The sequence below is a fragment of the Bufo bufo genome, chromosome 1, assembly GCF_905171765.1.
Source record: "Bufo bufo chromosome 1, aBufBuf1.1, whole genome shotgun sequence".
In the NCBI taxonomy this organism is placed as follows: Eukaryota; Metazoa; Chordata; class Amphibia; order Anura; family Bufonidae; genus Bufo; species Bufo bufo.
In genome coordinates, this window is record NC_053389.1 from 169,183,146 (window position 1) to 169,208,637 (window position 25,492).

A 25,492-nucleotide genomic window follows, 5' to 3' on the forward strand; every position below is an offset into this window, starting at 1 on the left:
GCCTCTCCATCTCTACAGATGACAATCTGCAATGCACCAGTTCTAGGTAAGTACCGGCATGTGGCAGGCCACTTATCTTGTACCCAGCTCAATACTAGGAGTCCAGTCTCATGTGTAATCCAGCCGGCACTATCTACAGCATCTGTATAGAATCAATGATTCCCATTATCTTGGCGTGGATACTGCAAGCCCTCACCGTAATACCTCCGATATTAAGAGCATAGATCCATGGATACCCAGGACATCACCCAGCACGGATCGTGTGGCACCCCAGTGTGCCCAGTACTTCTGCAGGCATCAGCTGACTCCGCACGTAATGAGGTGGTGGAGCCCTGCTTCACTGCATGGCATCAGAAGTGTGACATAGCCGACGCCATTCAGGCCAGGCTGGAGGCAGACGCCGATTCATACAGGGTCTCCCCGAAACGACTGCAGAAAGCATCAGCATTATTTTGGCAGGTTTTAGGCCTCTAACATTAAAGGGGTTGTCCCATGAAAAAATATTCTACATTTTTCAATTCAATCCAAAACTCCTTAAAAGAGTTTTCTGAGACTTTAATACCGATGAGCTATCCTCAGGATAGGTCATCAGTATCTGATCGGTGGGGGCCCGACACCCAGGACACCCGCCGATCAGCTGTTTTGAGAAGGCACTGGCGCTCTCACATCTCACCAGGGACAGCGCCGTACATTGTATAGCAGCTGTGCTTGGTATTGCAGTTCAGCCCCGTTCAATTCAATGGGGACGAGCTGCGCCTGGGCTATGTGACCGATGAATGTGTTGTCACACGGCCTAGGGTGCGATGCTACTGCCTTCTCAAACAGCTGATTGGCAGGGGTCCAGGGTGTCAGACCCCCACGATCAGATACTGGTGACCTATCCAGAGGGCAGGTCATCAGCATTAAAGTCTCAGAAAACCCCTTTAATGCTTTCTCTCCTTTAATGACACATTCCTGAGTTTGGCTTCCAAAAGTGCGTTGGGGAACCTGAACGCGGGACCCTACCCTAACAGGGAGAGAGCTGAAGCAGAAAGGACACACCCCACGAGAAAGGAAAATCCCCTTGAGCTGCCAGCTTGAAATCAGTCTGCAATTGGAGCAATGAATTGGGGACGGGCTCTGGATCCATGAGAGGTACAGGGCTGGTTCTAGATTTGTTAGGGTAGGTTCACTTCAGTGTTAAGAAATCCAGACTTATTGTCCACCCGAAAGCCAGTATTGATGCCAGAAATTGATCAGATCCCATTATAGTCAACAGGGATCCGGCGGTTCACATCATTAGATAAAGGCAAACTCCACCAAGATGTTTAAGAGTTAAAAGAGCAGCCTGGAAGGGTTCATCTCACTCCGACATCTGCCGTTCAGAACCAATTCTGCCCTGAGCTGGAGATCCGAGTAATCAGAGACAGTCTGGCTTCTATGACCGTCAGGCAGCAGGTCCCTAGTAACCAAGCTGTCAGACAGGACTAGCTCAAAGCCCGACTGACGTGGGCTGCCAGCAGGAAAGGGCAGTAGTCTACCCAGTATGATGCCCACCTCACGCTGTGAGACTTGCTCAGAGACTTCAAGAATTTACTACGTTCACGTCTTCACATATCTTGAGCTGCCCAATGAAGTTTCTAGGTTCCCTCAGGTCACCAATTCCAAACTCATGCTGTTAGTATAAAAAGTTAAAGGAGTTGTCCAGGATTCTACTACAGGCCTGCAATATCCGATTGGTGGATGGAGATGGCTAATGCAGTAACTACACAATGGATGGAACCTTCTCAGGACGAGATGATCAACGGGGGTGCAGGGTGTCGGCCCCACTCCCATCAGCAGTAGTAAAATCTTAACACAACCCCTTTAAATCTCCCTGAGCCCCACGACCTGTGATGCTAAGTGTCCACATTACAAATGGCAATCAACAATATGGCAGGGCTGATCAGCACAGTAATTGTGGGTTACAAATGGCAATCAACAATATGGCAGGGCTGATCAGCACAGTAATTGTGGGTTTTTCTGCAAATACGATCATTCATTCCTCTCCTATCAACTTCAAGCGATAGGCGGATGCCAGCGTACAAGCTGGGACGTACGGACAATAAATAATGAGGTTTAGCTCAGCATAAAAGATCTGATAGAGGGCACGAGCAGATTATCATTTGCCGTCATGTTATGTTTACACTGGGCAACGATCGTGAACAATCAATTAGCCGATCACGGCCCCGTCTGCAGCTCCGGGAACCAGAGCGAATGGTGGCGAAGGTGATCCGAGGTTCACCACAAATGACAAATGACTTAATTGACATTTCATACTGCAGAAGGATTGAATTAGGAAAGTTTCCATGCAGTGGAGAGCTGCGGGTCATTCCCGGCCCGGCGTGGGCAACCTGACAAATGAAAAAGGTCATCACAATATAAAATATATACTAACAACCATTACCGGGAGCACCGACAGCATCTGTTGGGTGATGCAGCACATCGGATCATTGTGGAGGGATTTGCTGGGGTCAAACGATCTTAGCAGCAATCATTCATCCACATAACGAGGGGAGGATTGCTGTATAAGCAGATTACCGACAGGAATGAATGTTTGTTCTGGCCCATGTAAATGGGGCCTTATCCGCATGCTGCTCCTTAAGGCTGCATAGACGACATTGACGTAAAGAAAAGGCCAGTCTCCGTGTTCGGTCTGGGAAACACGCTGGAGGTGATGGCTGCATTCCCCTCCTCGGACCTGAACTCACAGCACGATTATGCCCAACGGCGGGTCTACCGTACTCACAGCATCATAAACCATTATGATGCTGCAAGTTCAGGTCATAGGAGCGGTGTTCGGGCTGGGAAATTCAGCCGTCACATGGAGCGGTTTTCCTGGACCGTTGGCTATACAGCCGGGGATATCCAGTGCTGGGACGCTCCTGTGCTCCAGCGATGATCAGCGCTCACCGAGACTCATGTGCCGACATGCAGCCGCCATTGTTACAAGCGTTCACTAATTAAAGACTCGGCTCATCTCCTATTAGTCACAATCGATGACTACATCCAGCAAGAATCAAGCTGTGGCCACACGGGGAGAGAGATTGTACACGCCAAGGGCTGACACCCCACATGGGCAGCAGAAGAGAGCGGGCATGGAAGAAAAGGAGAATACTAACAGGGGGGTAACGGGTGCCTTCACATATGGCAGAGTCTGTTGCAGACATTTCACAGTGGGGTTGTTTAGGTGGATTTCTGCAAACTCCATTTATATGAATGGAACTGATTTTCAACCACAGAAATTTCTGCAACAAAATCTTCAGAGTGTGAAGGCAGCCTTAAATGCCAGCTAAGAAATTCTGCGGGGGAGGAGCGGCTGTAGGGCTCAATTATTGGTGAAGGACCATCTACAAGAGGGAGCGGCACAGCGGTGCAGGGTTTAACAGTGTTCATGAGGGCGACACTTTCTAGGAGTTCCGTTTTTATTTGGGGGGGTGGGGGCGACTCTGATGTCTTTACCCATCCTTACCTTATACCACTGAGAGGGTATAGAATTAGAGAGGACCTTCAATCGTGAAAATGCAGTGCAGTCTGCGGGTTATAGAGCAGGAGGAGCTGAGCAGACTGGTATATACTTTTATGGGAAAAGATTCTATAAAAATTAATTTATATTTTTGCTCTTTTATGCCTAGGAGTCATGTGGGCGGTCCCAAGCGGTGACTGACCGGCTTCCCCGAGTGCTTGGTTATGCAGAGGTAGCTGTCAATCACTGAGTGGCACCGCCCACATGACTCACACGCCTAAAAATACAAAAATGACAAGTTTTACTGAATCTTTTTCCCCATAGAACCACATACCGGTCTGCTCAGCTTCATGGTGACAGGATCCCTTTAAATGCACAGCTTGATGGATATTTACTGTCCTAGGGATTTAGGAAAGTTTAGAAATATCCATCATATAAATACATGCTGTTCTAACAATCTAAGGCCCTTGCCGATCAGAAACCAGTGATAAGGAATGATCTGTGCCACCTGGACTAGATCCTCGCAGCACACTGACCCATTAAAAAAACCTTGCCAAGCAGTGCAGATTCCAACTGAGCAAGCACCCATCCCCTCACGCCTGCGCTGTGTCTCCTGGTCTCAGCGCTTGCTCAGTTGGAATCTGTGCTGCTTGGAGAGAAGAAGCAGATCCACTGCACAAGCGCTGAGACCAGGAGGCACGGCACAGGTGCAACAAGACATCTCATTTAGCCCTGTCAATCCAAAGAGAGGGGGGGGGAAGGGACTAAAGCTGTAGGGGTGGTACTAATTGGTGCTCCGAGAGCTCTAGTTGTCACCTCGGTGCTCCAGAAAGCTCATATACATATCAATAAAAACTGGCACTTCTTGAAAATGGGACAACAGAAATACTTAATCAGGGAACCGTTTGTGTCAGCATGATCAACCCTACCAGCCTACCTGCCTGGTTTAATTGGGTTGATCATAGCGACAGATATTCTTTAAAGTAAACTGTGAAATTCACACGTCATCGTTGGTCTATGGCTCTAAGATAAGAAACTTGCAGTGCGCACCAATCCTGTCCATTCTATGGCCAAAGAAAACCAGACACCACGTGGACGTCCAGATACGTATGCGATTTGTGGTCAAAAATCTGAACAGCCCTCTGAATCCGGCCTTAGACATAAGCAACGTATGAAGAAGTCAGAATGTGGAAAAAGAGAGTCCAAGTCTGAACTTTGACTTACTGACTCCACAGTCCTGCAAAGACCAGTCCAACTAGAAGAGACGGTCCAGCACAGGTAACACGCGCCCCACAAGAGGGCAGCCCGGCGTTTATTAGGGCAGAGGTGGCCGGACACTGCCCTTACTCCGACCATGAACTGAAGACATCACTTTACCAATGTTCTACCAGCACATACTGAACTACTATGCAAGTAAACATCAAAGCACTCACCAAACATCACACTCATGTTTGACACCCCCAATACTAACCCCTATGGACTTTACAACATCAATACCACCCCCTTCAGTTGTTACAACCGGGTCTGACGCACACAGTACTACCCCTACAGTCATTACAAGCAGGTGTGACACCGCAATACTACCCCTATGGTCATTACACCCATGTCTGACACCGCAATATTACTCCTACATTCGTTACATCCATGTTTGACACCACAGCGCTACTACAGTCATTACATCCGGGTCTGACACCATAATATTACTCCTACGGTCGTTATACCCATGTCTCACACCACAATACTACACCTACAGTCACTACAAGCAGGTGCGACACCGCAATACTACCCCTGCGGTCATTACGCCCACGTCCGATACCCCAAAGCTACTACAGTAATTACATCCGGGTCTAACACCAAAATACTACTCCTAAAGTCACTATGTCCATGTCTGAGACTGCAATACTACCCCTACGGTCATTACACCCATGACTGACACCACAGCGCTACTACAGTCATTACATTCGGGTCTGACACCATAATATTACTCCTACAGTCGTTGTACCCATGTTTGACACAATACTATCCTACGATCATTACACCACCAATACTGCTCCCTTCAGTTGTTACATCTGGGTCTGATACATAATACTACCCCTACAGTCATTACCAGCAGGTGTGACACCACAATACTACCCCTACATTCATGATACCCATGCCTTACTGTACCAAAACTAACCCCTACAGTAATTAGACGTGACAACCTGATCAGGCACCCCAAATACAGACTCTTCACAGCTCATATAAATGGATCTGACAACCCTATTACTGCCTCCTTACACCCAGGTCTGCCACCCCATCACTATACCCACAGTCATCATCACAACTGGGTCAGGTACCCATAAAACAGTACCTGCTGCAGTTATTACACCAGAGTCTAACCCCTCCAGTGGTACTCCATGAAGTCACAAATGGGTCAAACACCCTCAATACACAACACTCTATAGTCTACCACTGGCAATACTACCCCCCTACAGTTTCAGGCACCCCTGTACTGTCTCCCCAAAGTCATCACCTCTGGGCCTAACATGTCTAATACAGACCCCCCTATACTCACATGACCCCCTCGGTACAGACCCCCTATAGGCACATCACACCTGGGTCTGACCCCCTCGGTACAGACCCCCTATAGTCACATCACACACTCAGTACAGTAGAGACCCCCTATAGTCACATCACACACTCAGTACAGTAGAGACCCCCTATAGTAACATCACACACTCAGTACAGTAGAGACCCCCTATAGTCACATCACACACTCAGTACAGTAGAGACCCCCTATAGTCACATCACACACTCAGTACAGTAGAGACCCCCTATAGTCACATCACACACTCAGTACAGTAGAGACCCCCTATAGTCACATCACACACTCAGTACAGTAGAGACCCCCTATAGTCACATCACACACTCAGTACAGTAGAGACCCCCTATAGTCACATCACACACTCAGTACAGTAGAGACCCCCTATAGTCACATCACACCCGGGTCTAACCCCCTCGGTACAGACCCCCTATAGTCACATCACCCCCTCGGTAGAGACCCCCTATAGTCACATCACACACAGTACAGTAGAGACCCCCTATAGTCACATCACCTCCTCGGTACAGGCCCCCTATAGGCACATCACACCCGGGTTTGACCCCCTATAGTCACATGACCCCCTCAGTACAGACCCCCTATAGTCACATCACCCCCTCAGTACAGACCCCCTATAGTCACATCACCCCCTCGGTACAGACCCCCTATAGTCCCCATCACCCCCTCGGTACAGACCCCCTATAGTCACATCACACACTCAGTACAGTAGAGACCCCCTATAGTCACATCACACACTCAGTACAGTAGAGACCCCCTATAGTCACATCACCTCCTCGGTACAGGCCCCCTATAGGCACATCACACCCGGGTTTGACCCCCTATAGTCACATGACCCCCTCAGTACAGACCCCCTATAGTCACATCACCCCCTCAGTACAGACCCCCTATAGTCACATCACCCCCTCGGTACAGACCCCCTATAGTCACATCACCCCCTCGGTACAGACCCCCTATAGTCACATCACCCCCTCGGTACAGACCCCCTATAGTCACATCACCCCCTCGGTACAGACCCCCTATAGTCCCATCACCCCCTCGGTACAGACCCCCTATAGTCCCATCACCCCCTCAGTACAGACCCCCTATAGTCCCCATCACCCCCTCGGTACAGACCCCCTATAGTCCCATCACCCCCTCGGTACACACCCCCTATAGTCCCATCACCCCCTCGGTACAGACCCCCCCCTATAGTCCCCATCACCCTCTCGGTAGAGACCCCTATACCCACACCACCGCGGGGCGGCGCACACACCCCGGCTCTGCAGACACCAGCACCTCAATGTACTGCTGAGTGGCCTCCCCGGGAGCAGGTGGCACACACAATGCCCAGGCCCGCCTGCACCACTGACCTCTCCAGCTCCTGCAGATCCTCGCCCGATGCCATCCTGCCGGCTGAGGACGGGGCTGCCTGGAGGGCGGGGAGCGCTAGGAAGGCTCCGGTCCCCTTCATGCTGCCAGGCACTATCCCCCGGGGCCGCTCATGGTGCACTGCCGCCTGCCGGGCATCCAGGATCCAGGTGCGGGAGCCCCGTCTGTTCGGGGGGAGGAGGGCGGGCGCCGCTGGGCTTTCAGCTGTTCCTGTTCGGGCGCGGGGAAGGGCAGAGTCAGGGGGCGGGGGAGAGGCTCGCGGGCCACATTGTTCTCCTCTGCACGCTTCACACGATGCGTCCGGCCGCAGGAGGCGAGCGGGGATCCTGCGCTCTCCTGGCTCTGCCCCTCCGTCACATACCTGCCCACAACACGGCAAGCCCAGACAGGCAGAGGCTGCTCCCTGCGCCAACCCCTCCCGCCGGGAGAACGCGGGACTGCGGGCTGCACTGCGTACATTACCTAGCCTGGAGTATACTCCAGAGCTGCACTCACTATACATACATTACTTATCCTGCACTGATCCTGAGTTACATCCGGTATTATACTCCAGAGCTGCACTCACTATTCTGCTGCTGGATCACTGTGTACATACATGACTTATTCTGTACTGATCCCGAGTTACATCCGGTATTATACTCCAGGGCTGCACTCACTATTCTGCTGCTGGATCACTGTGTACATACATGACTTATTCTGTACTGATCCCGAGTTACATCCGGTATTATATATACTCCAGGGCTGCACTCACTATTCTGCTGCTGGATCACTGTGTACATACATGACTTATCCTGTACTGATCCCGAGTTACATCCGGTATTATACTCCAGAGCTGCACTCACTATTCTGCTGCTGGATCACTGTGTACATACATTACTTATCCTGCACTGATCCTGAGTTACATCCGGTATTATACTCCAGAGCTGCACTCACTATTCTGCTGCTGGAGTCACTGTACATACATTACTTATCCTGAGTTACATCTGGTATTATACTCCAGAGCTGCACTCACTACTGGAAACGGATAGCCACCTGTAAGCATGGCTACAGTATGAGCCCCTGTTAATGTTTGTCTATGGACACTGGACGCTGTGGGGTATATGGCTGGAAAGACAAACCCAATAATTAGAAGGTGACCGTACCGCTGACCAGGCCGTCCGCCCGCCGTCTCGCTCCCTCATACACACACTCTCGGTTCGGCCATGCTTGTGTGTGCTGTCCGTAGAGCTGCTATAAACCTCTGGTGGTGGCTTAACTCCCTGGTAAAAAGTGTGTCCTCTTCTCCTTCGACATCACTTGTTGGAAGAGTTAGGGCTCCTTCACAGGAGCGGATGCCGTGCGTGGAATCCGCTGTGTGAACGAGTGCCAAGCCCCGCTCTGGACAGCAGACACGGAGCACTAACATGATTGATGATGCTCCGTTCTTCTCTGTGATCTCTTTACTACAAAATCACAGTGAGATAAAGTTGTCACCGTGATTTTGTAGTAAAAATGTGACAGAGGGGCACAGAGTATTATCAATCGTGTTAGTGCTCCGTGTCTCTGCTGTCCGGAGCGGGGCTTGGCACTCGTTCACACAGCGGATTCCGCTCCTGTGAAAGAGCCCTTAGGCCCCTTTCACAGGAGCGAGTTTTCCGCGCGGGTGCAATGTGTGAAGTGAAGCCATAGCACCCGCACTGAATCCTGACCCATTCATTCCAGTGGGTCTGTGTACATGAGCGTTGTTTTTCACGCATCAGTTCTGCGTTGCGTGAGAATCGCAGCCTGTTCTATATTCTGCGTTTTTTCACACAACCCTGGCCCCATAGAAGTGTATGGGGCTTCAGTGAAAAACACATTGCGCCTGCGCAGGAAAAATTGAACAACTGAACTCAATCGCAGACAAAACTGACTGAAATTGCAAAATGGTGCGAGTTTCACTGAACGCATCCGGAGACAATCCGTATCGTTTGTGTGAACGAAGCCTTAGGAGCTCCCCATACACAGTAAGTTGTTGGCCGACCCTCCAAAAATGGCGGGCTTACCTGACACTGCTGTAATGTGTACGACGGCCTTTGGTTTGACATAACCGTGGAATTGGCTTTAGTTTTAAAATTGCTACTTCCCCTTTAAGGTGACGCTCCCTGGATAATCGGCTGTGATTATCACAATCCCCTCATGACATCTCCTGGGGACATCCTCTCAGTAACAGGAGAGCACAGCAGCTTCCGAATCCGACCCCCGCCCCTTATATTGTTCACAGGGGGCAGCTTCATCATGAAATATATGAACGGCTGATGAGGTCCGTGAGCAGAGGACCACCCGTGGAGAGCAATCTTCACCAGTAGTGGATGAACCAGGTCCATCAGAGAAGCTCTGTGCTCTGGATCCTGGGTGGGCCAGGCGTGGTCTTGCAGTACATGGAGATGAGATCAGGTTCTGGCAGAACACGTCCAGTGATGAGGTCTCCTCTGTGTGATACAGATGGTACATGTCCCTCATAGGGCTGGGATCACATGGAGCAGCTCCAGCCAGGGGGCCGCCCGCTAGGATCAGATCATGGGCATGAACGTCAGGGCGCCTTCACATGCAGCAGATTTTGGTGCAGAACGTTTTTTCGCGACTGGCAATCATTTCCACTCATCTGAATGGGGTTGTGGTGGGAAGCACATGGATTTCTGAACCTGCGGTGTGCAAAGGCGCCATGAATGTGGTCATTAGGATGGACCTGGCTCCGGTTTTGGGGTGATGCTGACAATGCTCCGCACCGACGTGAAGAATGACAGGGAGCGGCAGCCGCTGGACAAATTACACCTTCATAGACTCATTTTCAGACCAATTAACTTGTACTAAGTAGGCTGGTAATTGTCCTAGGCCCGGCAGGGTGCAGCAGGCAGCCCGGGACATGTAGGACATGGAGGTGCCTCAGTCATTACACCTGTCACATCAGATTCAACAGCGCCAACTTAAAAATCCCTTCCACACGGGGAAGCGGCAGATGCATGGACTTCTACAAGCGTAAGGGTCCATTCACACAACCGTATTTTACGTATTTTTTTTGCCAATCTGACGCGGACCCATTCATTTCAATGGGGCCCGCAAAAGACGTGGACAGCACACCCGTACATCCCTTCCATGGCCCCGCAAAAAAGATAGAACATGTCCTATTCTTGTCCGTTTTCTGGACAAGAATAGACATTTCTATCCTCGTGCAGGGTGATCCGATCCGCAGAATGCACCGGTATCCGTGTTTTGCAGGTCCGGATATTGCAGTCCGTAAAAACTGATGTGGTCTTGTGAATGCAACCTGTTACAGTACCTGCGTCTGCTGCAGGCGAGTAAGCCGTTGTAAATAGGCAATATTTTCATACATACCAATAATTAAAAAAATGACTGAACAGAACTTTGCAGAACCTGACAGAAGATCTTAAAGGGAATGCGTCATCAGAAATTGAGCAATGGGGTGTGGAGTATGAGCCAAGGAGAGGCGTGCTTGGGCTCTGCTGGAGGGCGGGCGGTTCCTGGGCACCTTCAAACAAAAATAACGCCCCTCTGGGCACCTTACTGGCTCATTTGCATAAGGAATAAAGTGGATTTTTTCAAGATAGAAACCAAGCAGCAAGGAAAGAAAAGCACATCTGGAAAGGAGGTAGTAAGTGCTGCAGGGCAATCGTTTCAGTTTAATGGTGACAGATTCCCTTCAAATCACGTTTTTACACTTAACATATTTTTTAATAATTTTAATTTACCATGTCAATCTCTATATTTAAAGGGGTTGTCCACTTTATTTCTATTGATGACACAGCCTCAGGATAGGTCAACAGTATCAGATTGGTTGGGGTCTGACACCCGACACCCCCGCCGATCAGCTGTATGAAGAGAAGGCCTTGTGACGGCGTGCAGGTAAACTATGAAGGAAAGGTTGTGCTTTGTGTAATTACATCTCAGCAGTCCCATCGGGTCATCAATATAAAGCGGACAACCCCTTTAAATATAGATTTTGACATGGTAAACTTAAAAAAATAAAGCAGATAACCCATTTAAACACAAACCATAAAATCCTGCAGTTTTTGCACTGGCCACTAAGCCTGATAATTGGCGCCACTTCTTGGTCTGTACACTTTACTGCAGTTATCTGCTTATCTGTCATTCTAATCCTGCCTGTAATGTTATCACTTCTGTGTACAGATAAGGCAGAATTCACAATAGGTGATTGTCAAAGCTTATCTATTCTTTCCTTGCACAGGGCACAGAGCTGCCTAGAAGACTCTCCCATAGAAGTCACTGAGGTCCCCTCCTGTCCATTGCGTCTATGGCCCATGGGGCTGCCCCCCATAATCAAGTTCAGGAAATAGAATCAGATTAGTAAAAAGGATATGTGCTACTATCTGGTTTTAACTGGCAGCTAGATTTTGTGGTGACACATTTCCTTTAAGATTTCTTCATCTTTAAAGGGGTTGTCTCATTTCAGCAAATGGCATTTATCATGTAGAGAAGGTTAATACAAGGCCCTTACTAATGTATTGTGATTGTCCATATTGCTTCCTTTGCTGGCTGGACTTATTTTTCCATCGCATTATACACCGCTCATTTCCATGGTTACGACCACCCTGCAATCCATCAGCAGTGGCCATGCATGCACAATATAGGAAAATACACCAGCCTATGTGCGCTCCCATGGTCCTGGCCACCAGAAAGGCTGACACCTTTTCCTATAGTGTGCAAGCACGACCACCACTGAAAAATGAATCCAGCAAGCAAAGGAAGCAATATGGACAATCACAATACATTAGTTAGAGCCTTGTATTAACCTTCTCTACATGATAAATGCCATTTGCTGAAGTGAGACAACCCCTCTAAGGACTAGGTGTAGACATGTCTATAGCGGGCACCACATGGCAGCATTACTGTACAGCCGCCTATCTTCACACCACTAACCCAGAGCTCTGCCTAGATAATAACCCGGCGCCGCTGAGCGACTGCGAATCTAGCTGCATAGAAACATAATGGCCCCATAATGAAGGCAGACAAGTGCACAGTGACATCGCGCCAGCCAACGTCACAGCTGCCGCCAGAGCCGCACACGCCATAGTGGCACGAAGGGTAAAACATCTCCCAGCCTTTCTTTACAACCTGGAACTGATTTAATGAGGGAGAAAAAAAATAAAAAAGAACGATGAGGAACGAGTGAAAGCAGCTGCACAAATCACCCTCGAAATACGAGGCTGCTGATTCATCCGTGAATCAATCGCATCCCGCCGCACGAGACACCCACGTCCAGGCGGCTTATTAACCGTCAGCCCTGGCATGCCTCCAGTGCCATACGGCCTGTTACTATGACAATGTCAATATCTGTGTGGCTCCCGTTAACCCCCAACGAACCAGCGACACGACAAGGCACAGCAGGTTGAGGAGCGCGGCAAACTATAAGGAGAACTGGCGCATAGGTTCACAAATTCTGCTTAGAATGGAACGCAGCGGGGGAGGGGCCCCTGTACAGATACAGATTTCATTGATTCAGTCTTCTGATTTATATCCCATTTACTGCACAGCCGTGATGTCTACAACATATCAGTCTCGTAAACTCACAGCCTAACACCCCCCCACAACTGTATCACTCCCATCATCCCTGTCCCCTGGATCTCACGCACAATGTATTACTCCCATCATTGCAGGCACAGTGCAGTCATGTGGGCGAAGCTGCTAAAGACGTATGGCGCTTTCTAATAATGACAAGGGGCAGACCTGCATGTGCCGGGTTTAGAAGAGGAGTAAACAGTCTATGACATCATCATCTGGGCTGACGAGGCGCTGTGATGTCACCAGCATTCAGAAAACAGATCACTGACATACGCTGGAGACGGAAGACATGGGGGGTCATTTACTAACAGCAATATGCCAGTTTTTGCGAGACCCCGTTGTGACTTTTTAACACCTGTGCATTCGTATGCTGTCCTCGCCGCTTGGGAGTGGTGGGCGCCGGACGTAAATGTTAGTGAATTTGCCGGGGCCGACTGCCCAGCCTCTGACCGGAAAAAAAATAAAAACACTGCGTGCAACCAAATTTTGTTGCACAGGTGTTAAAAAGTGGCAAATTATTTTTTTTTCACACCAAACTGGCATTAGTAAATGACCCCCATAAGCCACACTTTGAAGATGTGTCGCCCGTCACAAATTATACAGAGATCAGCGGCACTAGATTCATAGACGATGCTCAGCTATCGCCTAATGACTGTTGGCAGGAGATTCTTAAAAACCCAGACAACCCATCTCAGCCTGGTAGCTAAGGGGTGTGTCCTTCCTGCTGCATCTTCTAACAGAACATATGGCTGGTGGCAAGCTCAGTTCAACCAGCTCACAAAAAGTAGGGAAAAGAACAGACAGCAGGTGGCGCTATACGGATACATTTTATTGAATAGCTCACTGGTTATCCAAAATTTTTTATTACATACCACTATGAAAGTATTCAGATCCAGGGGCTGGTTTGAAAAATGTAGAATTAGACATTTTGCAGCAGCTGAGGATTAATGTCTCCTATCATTAGAGGTCACCGAGCAGGCTTTTATTTGGTTACAATCCTGTAGGGTTGCAGCACAGTCTACTAGTTCAATATGGACATTGTCAGAATTTCAATACTAAACTGCTCTGCGGACAACCCTGAGATGAGTCCTGTCCCTGACTCATCTCACGTACAGGACTCATCTCAGGGTAATTTGCATATGTATCAAATTGGTTTTCGTTGTGAGTCAAAATTCTGGTATTGTGACAACCCTACAATCTTGTAAGACCCGGTTCACATCTGCGGTACACAGAATGACAAAAACCATAACATAAACCCAGCGGACCCCTTTATAGGCAATAGGGTCAGTCCAGAATACGACGTCTCTTCTTTTTTTCCCCATTTTTCCTGTTCCTATGTTGGAACGGAGAAGCCCCGCAGACGTGAACCTAGCCTGAGGGGTTTAGAGGCTGTTTAGTAGCAGACCTCCAGGTGTTTTTGAACATCCCAATTTAGGCCTCTTGCACACGATTGTTTTTTGCGTTCCGTATACGGAACCATTCATTTCAATGGATCCACAAAAAAAACTGAAGGTACTCCGTATGCCTTCCATTTCCGTATTTCCGTTCAAAGATAGAACATGTCCTATTATTGTCCGCATAACGGACAAGGATAGGACTGTTCTGTTAGGGGCCAGCTGTTCCGTTCCGCAAAAAACGGAATGCACACGGATCTCATCCGTATTTTTTGCGGATCAGTTTTTTGCGGACCGCAAAATACTGAAAAAGCCATACGGTCGTGTGCAAGAGGCCCTACAATTCAATCTCACATCCACAGTCATAGCTCTCATGTACACGGCCGTAGTTTCAGTCCGCATTCTTTTTGTAATGGATGAGGACCCATTCATCTCAAAGGAGCTGTAAAAGATGCGGACAGCACACGAGCCACTGTATGTCCCTTTCGCAGCCCTGCAAAATAAAAATAAAAAATCAAATTTTTGTCCATTTTGCGGACAAGAATAGAACTTTTCTCTAGACGGGGTAAAACGAAAAGAGGCATACTCACAGCCGGGATCCACAATTTGCGGACCACAAAACACTATGCATTAGCCTTTCGTCAGCCATTTCCATCAATGATCGTCAGCCAAAACCAGGTGCAGGTCCAAAACACAGAACAGGTACAAATCTTTCCATTCTACCTTATCTCCGGGTAGCCTCCACTCCTGGTTTTGGCTCACAATCACTAACTGTGCGAATAAGGTCATACACGGAGGATCCCAAACTTCTTGGGTCCCGAGGCTCACAGGACACCACTGCTAGCCGCTACATGCTGTCATAACACTGATCCTCCATCCCATGGAAGTATTACTAAGGCCACCATCCCCTTCTGAGCAGGAGGGGCACACCTTAGGTCTGGACACGAGCGTTCTTAGATTCAGGGGTCCGGAGGATCATTATAATGAAAATATGGGAATAACAGCAGAATGTATGTCGTATTGTGACAGATCTCAGCGGGATAAGCTGCAATTCAGGAGCGCTCACACTACAGGCGCACGTCACACCAGAAAAGATTCTATATTTATCCACAATCTGCTCTTCCTCTTCCTCCATGCAGTGAAGATGAAAGGAAATACCAATGTGTGCGGGCAGCCGCTCATCACCTCCCCAGACCTTAAGGCTGGTGCCACACACTGGTTTCTTTCAGGCGTTTGATGGATTTTGCCTGGCAATGGCATTTTTTTAAGTTTCAACATTCTAGGTTTGGTGATTTTCTCCATTGTTTTTTTGTTTGTTTTTTTGCTCTGCTTGCCGTTTTGTGTTTTTTTCCTGACATTTTTTCCGCATACAGAGATGTCCATTCCTACAGAGATGTAGTATTTTACTTTCCAATAAAAAGTAAAACGCAAAGCATACAAAAAAAAAAAAAGTCAGGTCATTTGCTTCAGGGTTTAACTTCAGTGTCAGGGCTCATGCACATGAAAGTATATTTTTTTTCCCGCATCCGATCCGCATTTTGTGTGGGTTGGATGCAGACCCATTCACTATAATGGGGCCGCAAAAGATGTGGACAGCACACCATGTGCGGTCCGCTTATGTACAGTATGTCCGTTTCGTTATAATTCCAATTTGAAGATGTAAGCTTGCTATTGGTGAGGTTCGCCACCCCCCGGACCTCAAAAACGGCATATTTCTGCCCCATATACTTGTTTTTTTAGGTCAGCAGTTTACATGCAGAACTTCCTGTTTTCCTCAGCTTCCTGCTGGGTTTACTAAACAAACCCCCAGCATGCTTTGCTCTGTAATATTTCATAGGGCTTGGTCCGCCTAACTAGAGGGGAGGTATAGGGAGCAAGATTACAGCAGAGAGAAGAGCGTGAGAAACATTACAGGGTAAAGCATGCTGGAGTTTGGTTAGCAAGGCCAACAGGAAGCTGAGGAAAACAGGAAGTTCTGCATGTAAACTTCCTGCCAGAATGCAGTGAGGCTAAAAACAGTGAAAGCAAAGTGCAGGCATGAAAAACAGGTATATGGGGCAAAAATATGCAGTGTATGGAGTACTCTGGGCAAATAAAAAAAAAACATTAATTCTAGGAGTGGAGTCCTTGTATAGATCTGCTCCTGCTCTCACAGTTTATTATCCATCATCATCTGTGCTGGAAGATACGTAAAGGTTCTTCTCACAGCTTCTGCACTAATATGTACACTGACACATTGTAACAAGCTCATCAGCTGTGTGATTTGGGCTATGTAAGGAGAGGTTTTTGGATAGAAAGAATGTTTCACTTCATTGACAGATATCTTGACATTGGTGAAGAATGAAACACAGCGTCTATCAGAACTTTTTATCATGACATCTTAGGTGTTGGGGCCTTCCTCTGATCCAGTCATGGTGTTATTATGGTGTGTGAACCTCCTATGACATTGGATGTGATGTTCTGCTGTACATTGCTGGGGCTGTCACAGCTTGTCTGACGTCAAAGGGATCTCCATGCGGCTATACTTTCAGTGGAGACTCTGCTCTTATTTCTCCTCCATTAATGACCTCTAATAGAGCAGATTTTCTGGGTCACGTGCTGCAGACAAACGCATTACTCGCCACAATGGCTGCTATTCACTGAGAGCAAACAATTTTCATGAACCGTCAGGGTCACATCACTCCCAAGAAGAAAGGGAGAATACCTAGGGAGCATGGAGTATTCTCACTCCACTGCCGCATACATGGATCATAAGTCAGCAATGGGACCAAAGAGGAGAACGTCACACAATGGAGAAAGAACCGCTGAGAGGAGAAGCGGGAGGAGACAGGATCTCAGTAGGACAGAAAATCTGTTTCCAGAAAAGCTGAGTGCTAACCAAGATGGCTGCTACTGCACCCACCACAATGGTCACTGGCATTAAGTAGATATATGCAGTCATAGATCCTTCTCTCCATTACTACAAGTCCAGACTAGACTTTAAATGGCGACCATGCTGGTTGTCACCAGTTTTAAAGAAAGTGAAGCAGGATAGATCATTCAGTAAGTTGAAGGAGGAGGACAAGTCAACGTCTTGTAGTTCCTGGGGGTTTCTTGCACTGTCTTCATTTGATTTGGGGGGTCCCAGCAGTCATGGATTCTGAGAGTGATCATTCCTTCTATGAGCCGTGAACAGTGTGTTAGATCCAGGGTAAGGTGGTCCTCCTGTTAGTGGCAGAAACACTTGGATCACTCAGACGTGAGCTCCATGATGAAGATGTCCTGGCAGTAACACCAGGCTCAGCTACACAAATGCCCATTCCATTTATTCCTCCAACTCCAATCCCTCCCACAGTGAGCGGCTCTCCCAAGATGTGAGGCGGGAGCGAGGCTTCAGCGTGCGAGAGCCAGGCTCCATCTCATCTGTTGCTATAGCAGCCTCCACCACCACCAGGGCCTGTCAGCCATAATGGCCTGTGCTGGGAGACCAGTAACATCATCCAGCATTCTGGTATATAAAGAGTACAATGTGAAGGCCAGGAACTACAGCACCACCAGCATCCAGGTATATATACAGAGTACAATGTGAAAGCCAGGAACTACAACAACCAGCATTCAGGTATATACAGAGTACAATGTGAAAGCCAGGAACTACAACAACCAGCATTCAGGTATATACAGAGTACAAAGTGAAGGCCAGGAACTACAATACCCAACATCATCCAGCATTCAGGTATATACAGAGTACAATGTGAAGGCCAGGAACTACAACAACCAGCATCATCCAACATTCAGGTATATACAGAGTACAATGTGAAAGCCAGGAACTACAACAACCAGCATTCAGGTATATACAGAGTACAATGTGAAAGCCAGGAACTACAACAACCAGCATTCAGGTATATACAGAGTACAAAGTGAAGACCAGGAACTACAATACCCAACATCATCCAACATTCAGGTATATACAGAGTACAATGTGAAGGACAGGAACTACAATACCCAGCATCCTGGTATATATAGAGTATAGTGTGAAGGCCAGGAACTACAACAACCAGCATCATCCAACATTCTGGTACATACAGAGTAGAAACTACAGCAACCACCAGCATTCAGGTATATACAGAGTACAATGTGAAAGCCAGGAACTACAACAACCAGCATTCAGGTATATACAGAGTACAAAGTGAAGACCAGGAACTACAATACCCAACATCATCCAACATTCAGGTATATACAGAGTACAATGTGAAAGCCAGGAACTACAACAACCAGCATTCAGGTATATACAGAGTACAATGTGAAGGACAGGAACTACAATACCCAGCATCCTGGTATATATAGAGTATAGTGTGAAGGCCAGGAACTACAACAACCAGCATCATCCAACATTCTGGTACATACAGAGTAGAAACTACAGCAACCACCATCATCCAGCATTCAGGTATATACAGAGTACAATGTGAAAGCCAGGAACTACAACAACCAGCATTCAGGTATATACAGAGTACAATGTGAAAGCCAGGAACTACAATACCCAGCATTCAGGTATATACAGAGTACAATGTGAAGGCCAGGAACTACAATACCCAACATCATCCAGCATTCAGGTATATACAGAGTACAATGTGAAGGCCAGGAACTACAACAACCAGCATCATCCAACATTCAGGTATATACAGAGTACAATGTGAAAGCCAGGAACTACAACAACCAGCATTCAGGTATATACAGAGTACAATGTGAAGGCCAGGAACTACAGCACCACCAGCATCCAGGTATATATACAGAGTACAATGTGAAAGCCAGGAACTACAACAACCAGCATTCAGGTATATACAGAGTACAAAGTGAAGACCAGGAACTACAACAACCAGCATCATCCAACATTCAGGTATATACAGAGTACAATGTGAAGGACAGGAACTACAATACCCAGCATCCTGGTATATATAGAGTACAGTGTGAAAGCCAGGAACTACAACAACCAGCATTCAGGTATATACAGAGTACAATGTGAAGACCAGGAACTACAATACCCAACATCATCCAGCATTCAGGTATATACAGAGCACAATGTGAAAGCCAGGAACTACAACAACCAGCATTCAGGTATATACAGAGTACAATGTGAAGACCAGGAACTACAATACCCAACATCATCCAGCATTCAGGTATATACAGAGCACAATGTGAAAGCCAGGAACTACAACAACCAGCATTCAGGTATATACAGAGCACAATGTGAAAGCCAGGAACTACAACAACCAGCATTCAGGTATATACAGAGTACAATGTGAAAGCCAGGAACTACAACAACCAGCATTCAGGTATATACAGAGTACAAAGTGAAGACCAGGAACTACAACAACCAGCATTCAGGTATATACAGAGTACAATGTGAAGACCAGGAACTACAACAACCAGCATCATCCAACATTCAGGTATATACAGAGTACAATGTGAAGGCCAGGAACTACAACAACCAGCATCATCCAACATTCAGGTATATACAGAGTACAATGTGAAGGACAGGAACTACAATACCCAGCATCATCCAGCATTCTGGTACATACAGAGTAGAAACTACAGCAACCACCATCATCCAGCATTCAGGTATATACAGAGTACAATGTGAAGACCAGGAACTACAATACCCAACATCATCCAGCATTCAGGTATATACAGAGTACAATGTGAAAGCCAGGAACTACAACAACCAGCATTCAGGTATATACAGAGTACAATGTGAAGACCAGGAACTACAATACCCAACATCATCCAGCATTCAGGTATATACAGAGTACAATGTGAAAGCCAGGAACTACAACAACCAGCATTCAGGTATATACAGAGTACAATGTGAAGGCCAGGAACTACAACAACCAGCATCATACTCGGACGAGGTTGTTGGGCTGCACTGACAGAGTGGAGGGGACCGGAGCAGGGACTGCAATGCAGCAGGCTGGGAATATTTATCTGATGGTGCTGCGATGGCTTCAGCGTTGCCTCTCTGGGCATTTATCATACCCTTCTGCAGACACATGGCATATGAATAACCGCATGGACTTGGCAGACAAAAATTATGGCTGGGCACATGCATGACTGCACTGCGGTGCACAGGCAGACACACGGGGAGCATTACTCCATGTGCTAGAATATAGCTAGCCTTGCACCACATTCTAGTCTTTTGCACCGTCTTTTAGATACGTTTTGCGCCTCGCTTGACAAAGGGACATGGGTCAGAGGAAAAGTGGCCTAAAATTTTGGTGTGACACTTTTGAGCAAAGTAAGCTAACCAAAAGTGTCTAAAGATGCACTAAACGTGTCAGCCACTGTGACAAATCTAGCCGATTAAACACTATTCGTAAATCTGCCTCATAGGGTCTTCTATTTTTCCCATTTATAGCTCTGTTTGCTATTAGTATATGACATGTTTAGATGTAGCGGCTGATACCCTCTCCTGACTTAGGCTACTTTCACATCAGCGTTTTTGCTGAATCCGTCATGGATCAGCAAAAACTCCTCCGTCATGATAATACAACCGTCTGCATCCGGATCCGGTTGTCTTATCTTTAAAATAGCAATAACGGATCCGTCATGAACACTATTGTAAGCCAATGGGGGACGGATCAGTTTTCTATTGTGTCAGAGAAAACGGATCCGCCACCGTTGATTTACATTGTGAGTCATGATGAATCCGTCTTGCTCCGGACCACATCGCAGACAGAAAAACGCTGCTTGCTGCGTTATTCTGTCCGCAATGGGGACGCAACCAAACGGAACCGAATGCATTCTGGTGCACTCTGTTTCGTTCCGTTTTGTCCCCATTGACAATGAACTGAAGCGTTTTTATCCACTATTGAGATCCTATGATGGATCTCAATAGCGGAAAGGGAAAGCGCAGGTGTGAAAGTAGCCTTAAAGAGGACCTGTTACCTCTCCTGACATGTCTGTTTTAGTAACTACTTGTATCCCTCATGTAATAATGCTAAGAATCTTCTCTTATGACTGTATGCTGTGTCATTCTTCTATTCCTGAAATGTATGAATGAGTTGGCAGCAATCTGCAGTAAAAGTACAGTTGGGTGTTCCCAGTTGGGGGGTGTGTCCCTGCACAGTCTGACACTGGCAGCACTGATTGGATAGTAGGGACACACACTACAGATGAGCGAACCTGCCTTTTTGCAGGTTCGAGTTTGGGGTTTAAAGGGAACCAGTCATCAACTTTATGCTGTCCATACTAACGGCATTATAAAGTAGAGTTAATTTCAGCGGTCTGTCATTTATAAGTAAAAAGTAAGTGGTTGCTGAGAACCGACATCACAATCATTGCAGACTGGGCCTGGAAAAGAGTCCCGGCCACCTGAGAAGAGTCCTGGTTATTCATGAATTCCTGCTCTCCCGCCCACCTGATGATGACTGACAGTCTTCTACCTAGTTTTCTCCCTTTCTCTCTAGGAGAGAACTGCCAGTCATCAGCAGATGGGTGAGAGCAGGAGATTACGACTTACCATGACTCTTCTCAGGTAGATTTGACTCTTTTCAAGGCCTGGGCTGTAATGATTATGATGCTGGTTCTCGGCAACTACTTACTTTTAGCTCAGAAGTGACACACGGCTGACATCAGCTTTTCTGTCACTATTTTATACTGCCCTCAGTGAGGTCAGCATAAAATAGTATGACAGGTTCCCTTTAACCCCTTAGGGACACAGCCTTATTTCACCTTAAGGACCAGGCCATTTTTTGCAAATCTGACCAGTGTCACTTTAAGTGGTGATAACTTTAAAACGCTTTGACTTACCCAGGCCGTTCTGAGATTGTTTTTTCGTCACATATTGTACTTCATGACACTGCTAACATTGGGTCAAAAAAGTTAATTTTTTTGCATAAAAAAATACCAAATTTACCAAAAATTTGGAAAAACTTGCAAATGTCACAATTTCAGTTTCTCTACTTCTGTAATACATAGTAATACCCCCAAAAATTGTGATGACTTTACATTCCCCATATGTCAACTTCATGTTTGTAGCATTTTGGGAATGATATTTTAATTTTTTGGGGATGTTACAAGGCTTAGAAGTTTAGAAGCAAATCAAAAACCCAATTTTTAGGGACCACTACAGGTCTGAAGTCACTTTGCGAGGCTTACATAATAGAAACCACCCAAAAATGACCCCATTCTAGAAACTACACCCCTCAATGTATTTAAAACTGATTTTTACAAACTTCGTTAACACTTTACGTGTTGCACAAGAGTTATTAGAAAATGGGGATGAAATTTGAGATTTTCATTTTTTTGCCAAATTTTCCCTTTTAACCCATTTTTTCCACTAACAAAGCAAGGGTTAACAGCCAAACAAGACTGTATCTTTATTGCCCTGACTCTGCCGTTTACAGAAACACCCCATATGTGGTCGTACACTACTGTACGGCCACACGGCGGGGCGTAGAGGGAACGGAGCGCCGTGTGGTTTTTGGAAGGCAGATTTTGCTGGACTGGTTTATTTACACCGTGTCCTGTTTCAACCCCCCAGATGCACCTCTGGAGTAGAAACTCCCTAAAAGTGACCCCATTTTGGAAACAACGGGATAAGGTGGCCTTTTTTTTAAGACAATTGTTAGGGTACATATGATTTTTGATTGCTCTATATTACATTTTTGTGAGGCAAGGTTACCAAAAATTGAAATTCTGAAATTCATCTCCATTTGCCATTAACTGTTGAGGAACACCTAAAGGGTTAATAAAGTTTGTATAATCAGTTTTGAATACCTTGAGGGGTGTAGTTTCTTAGATGGGGTCACTTTTAGGGAGTTTTTACTCTAGGGGGGCTTCAAAAGGGACATGGTGTCAATAAAAAAGGCAATCAAAATCGGCCTTCCAGAAACCATGTCGGTCCTTTCTTTTTGCGGCCTCCCTTTTACTGATACAGCAGTTTACGACCACAAATGTGTCATTTCTGTAAACTGCAGTATCAGGGTAATAAATCTTAACTTTTGTTTGGTTGTTAACCCTTGTTTTATTACCGGAAAAAAACGGTAAATGGAAAAGTGCCAAAAATAGCGGTTTTTGGCACCGTTTTTTTTTTTTTTTTGACCGTGTTAATCTGGGGGGTTAGGTCATGGGGTATTTTTATAGAGGAGATTCTTACGGAGGCGGCGATACCTAATAAGTCTACTTTTTTTTTACAATTATTTAGGTTTTAGACTATATTATCCTTTTTGATACAAAAACTTTTTGATCGCTTGCTATTAAACTTTTTGTTATGTAAGGTGACAAAATTTCTTTTTTATTTTCATTATTTTTTTTTTTTTTGGACCGTGTTAATCTTGGGGGTTGGGTCATGGGGTATTTTTATAGAGGAGATTCTTACAGATGCTGAGATACCTAATTTGTATATTTTTAATAAATTATTTTAGTTTTTTTGGGTGTCTCAAGTCTGAGAACCAGTTTTTTTATCCGATGTCAGTGCTAAATTGGGATATAAATTTAGTACTCCATGGAAGTGTGATACTCCCTGAAGCAACCAATAATGCAGGGGCCCGGATGATAAATCGGGGCACGTGTCACATTGAGTGGTGGTGTCCTTCCGTATTCCCCTCTTGTGACACACTCTGCACCTTTTTTGGGTTCGTCCCTTCTTTCCAGTATGGGCGACCACACCTGGAAAGTGTTGGCCATGGACGATCAGGGCGCCTACAGTTTCCGAAGTACTCCTGCCTGCTCTTTCCCGGTCCGAAAAGATCAGGGCCTTGAGGACTGCCTCATAGAACTGAAGGAATGTCCCTGTGTTGCCAGCGCTCCGGGACAGCACAAAAAAGAGTTGTACATGGCAACCTGTACCAAGTAGACCGCAACTTTTTTGTACCATGCCCGGGTTTTGCGCATGGCATTATATGGCTTGAGGACTTGATCAGAGAGATCAACTCCTCCCATATACCGATTGAAGTCGACGATACAATCGGGCTTGAGGACCGTTGCCGCGGTACCTCGCACAGGGACAGGGGTGATGCCGTTACCATGAATTGTGGACAGTACAAGGACATCCCTCTTGTCCTTATACCTGACCAGCAACAGGTTTCCAGTGGTAAGGGCATGAGTCTCACCCCCGGGGATAGGTACCTGGAGGGGGGGGGCAGGGAGGCCGCGTTGATTTTTCCGCACGGTCCCACAAGCGGACGTGGATCTGGCGGCAGACTGGAACAAGGGGATACTAGTATAAAAGTTATCCACGTAAAGGTGGTAAGCCTTATCTAGCAGTGGGTACATAAGGTCCCACACAAGTTTCCCGGTAACACCCAGAGTGGGGGGACATTCTGGGGGTTGAATCCGGGAATCTCGCACCTCGTATACACGAAACTTGCAAGTGTACCCTGATGTACTTTCACAAATTTTGTATAGCTTCACGCCATACCTCGCCCGCTTGGAGGGCACATACTGGCAGAAAATGAGTCTCCCCTTGAACGCAATGAGAGACTCATCAACCGCGATCTCCCTTCCAGGTACATAGGCCTCCCTGAATTTGGCCGCAAAGTGATCGATGACCGGCCGTATCTTATACAGACGGTCATGGGCAGGATCACCTCGGGGGGGGGGGGGGACACATGCTGCATTATCTGAATAATGCACACATTTCCGGATGGCTTCAAACCGGGGATGTGTCATGGCCGTACTGTAAAGTGAGGTCTGGTATAGAACGTCCCCACTCCAGTACAGCCTGACACTGGGTTTCTTGACCAGGCCCATATGCAGCACGAGGCCCCAAAATGTCCTCATCTCGGCTGCACTGACCGGCATCCAGCCACCGGGCCTGGCCAAAAAGGAGCCCGGGTGTTGAGCAACGAACTGTTGGGCGTACAGGTTCGTCTGCTCCACCATCAGATTTACCAGTGGGTCACTGAAAAAATGACAAAAAAAGTAATATTCAGTGTAGCCCACTGTGGAAATCTGGATTCCTGATTGGCCTACAAAATCAGGAATCACGGGCTCGTATCGCTCTGGGCTACACCAGACTAGTTCACCGGCAGGGTGCTCCGGTGGATTTAACTGGTGGGCCGGAAAACTAGTACGAGCCCCAGAGCTGCTCGTACTAGGCTGAGCCACAGGGTC

At 47.0% G+C, this 25,492-nt stretch overlaps 1 protein-coding gene across 5 annotated transcripts in view; it reads right to left on the reverse strand.

The window, feature by feature from the left end:
• ARHGAP32 (Rho GTPase activating protein 32) overlaps positions 1–25,492 on the reverse strand; it is a 241,496-nt gene that overhangs the window by 121,299 nt on the left and 94,705 nt on the right. For 4 of the 5 annotated variants that reach the window (XM_040431900.1, XM_040431882.1, XM_040431892.1 and 1 more), the window contains exon 1: positions 7,433–7,799. The exons of the other annotated variant lie outside the window; for it this stretch is intronic. In XM_040431900.1, the coding sequence (XP_040287834.1) occupies positions 7,433–7,533 (101 nt within the window). In that variant the 5' untranslated portion in view covers positions 7,534–7,799. Of the gene's footprint in view, positions 1–7,432; positions 7,800–25,492 lie in introns of those variants that run through there. 5 annotated transcript variants of the gene reach the window in all.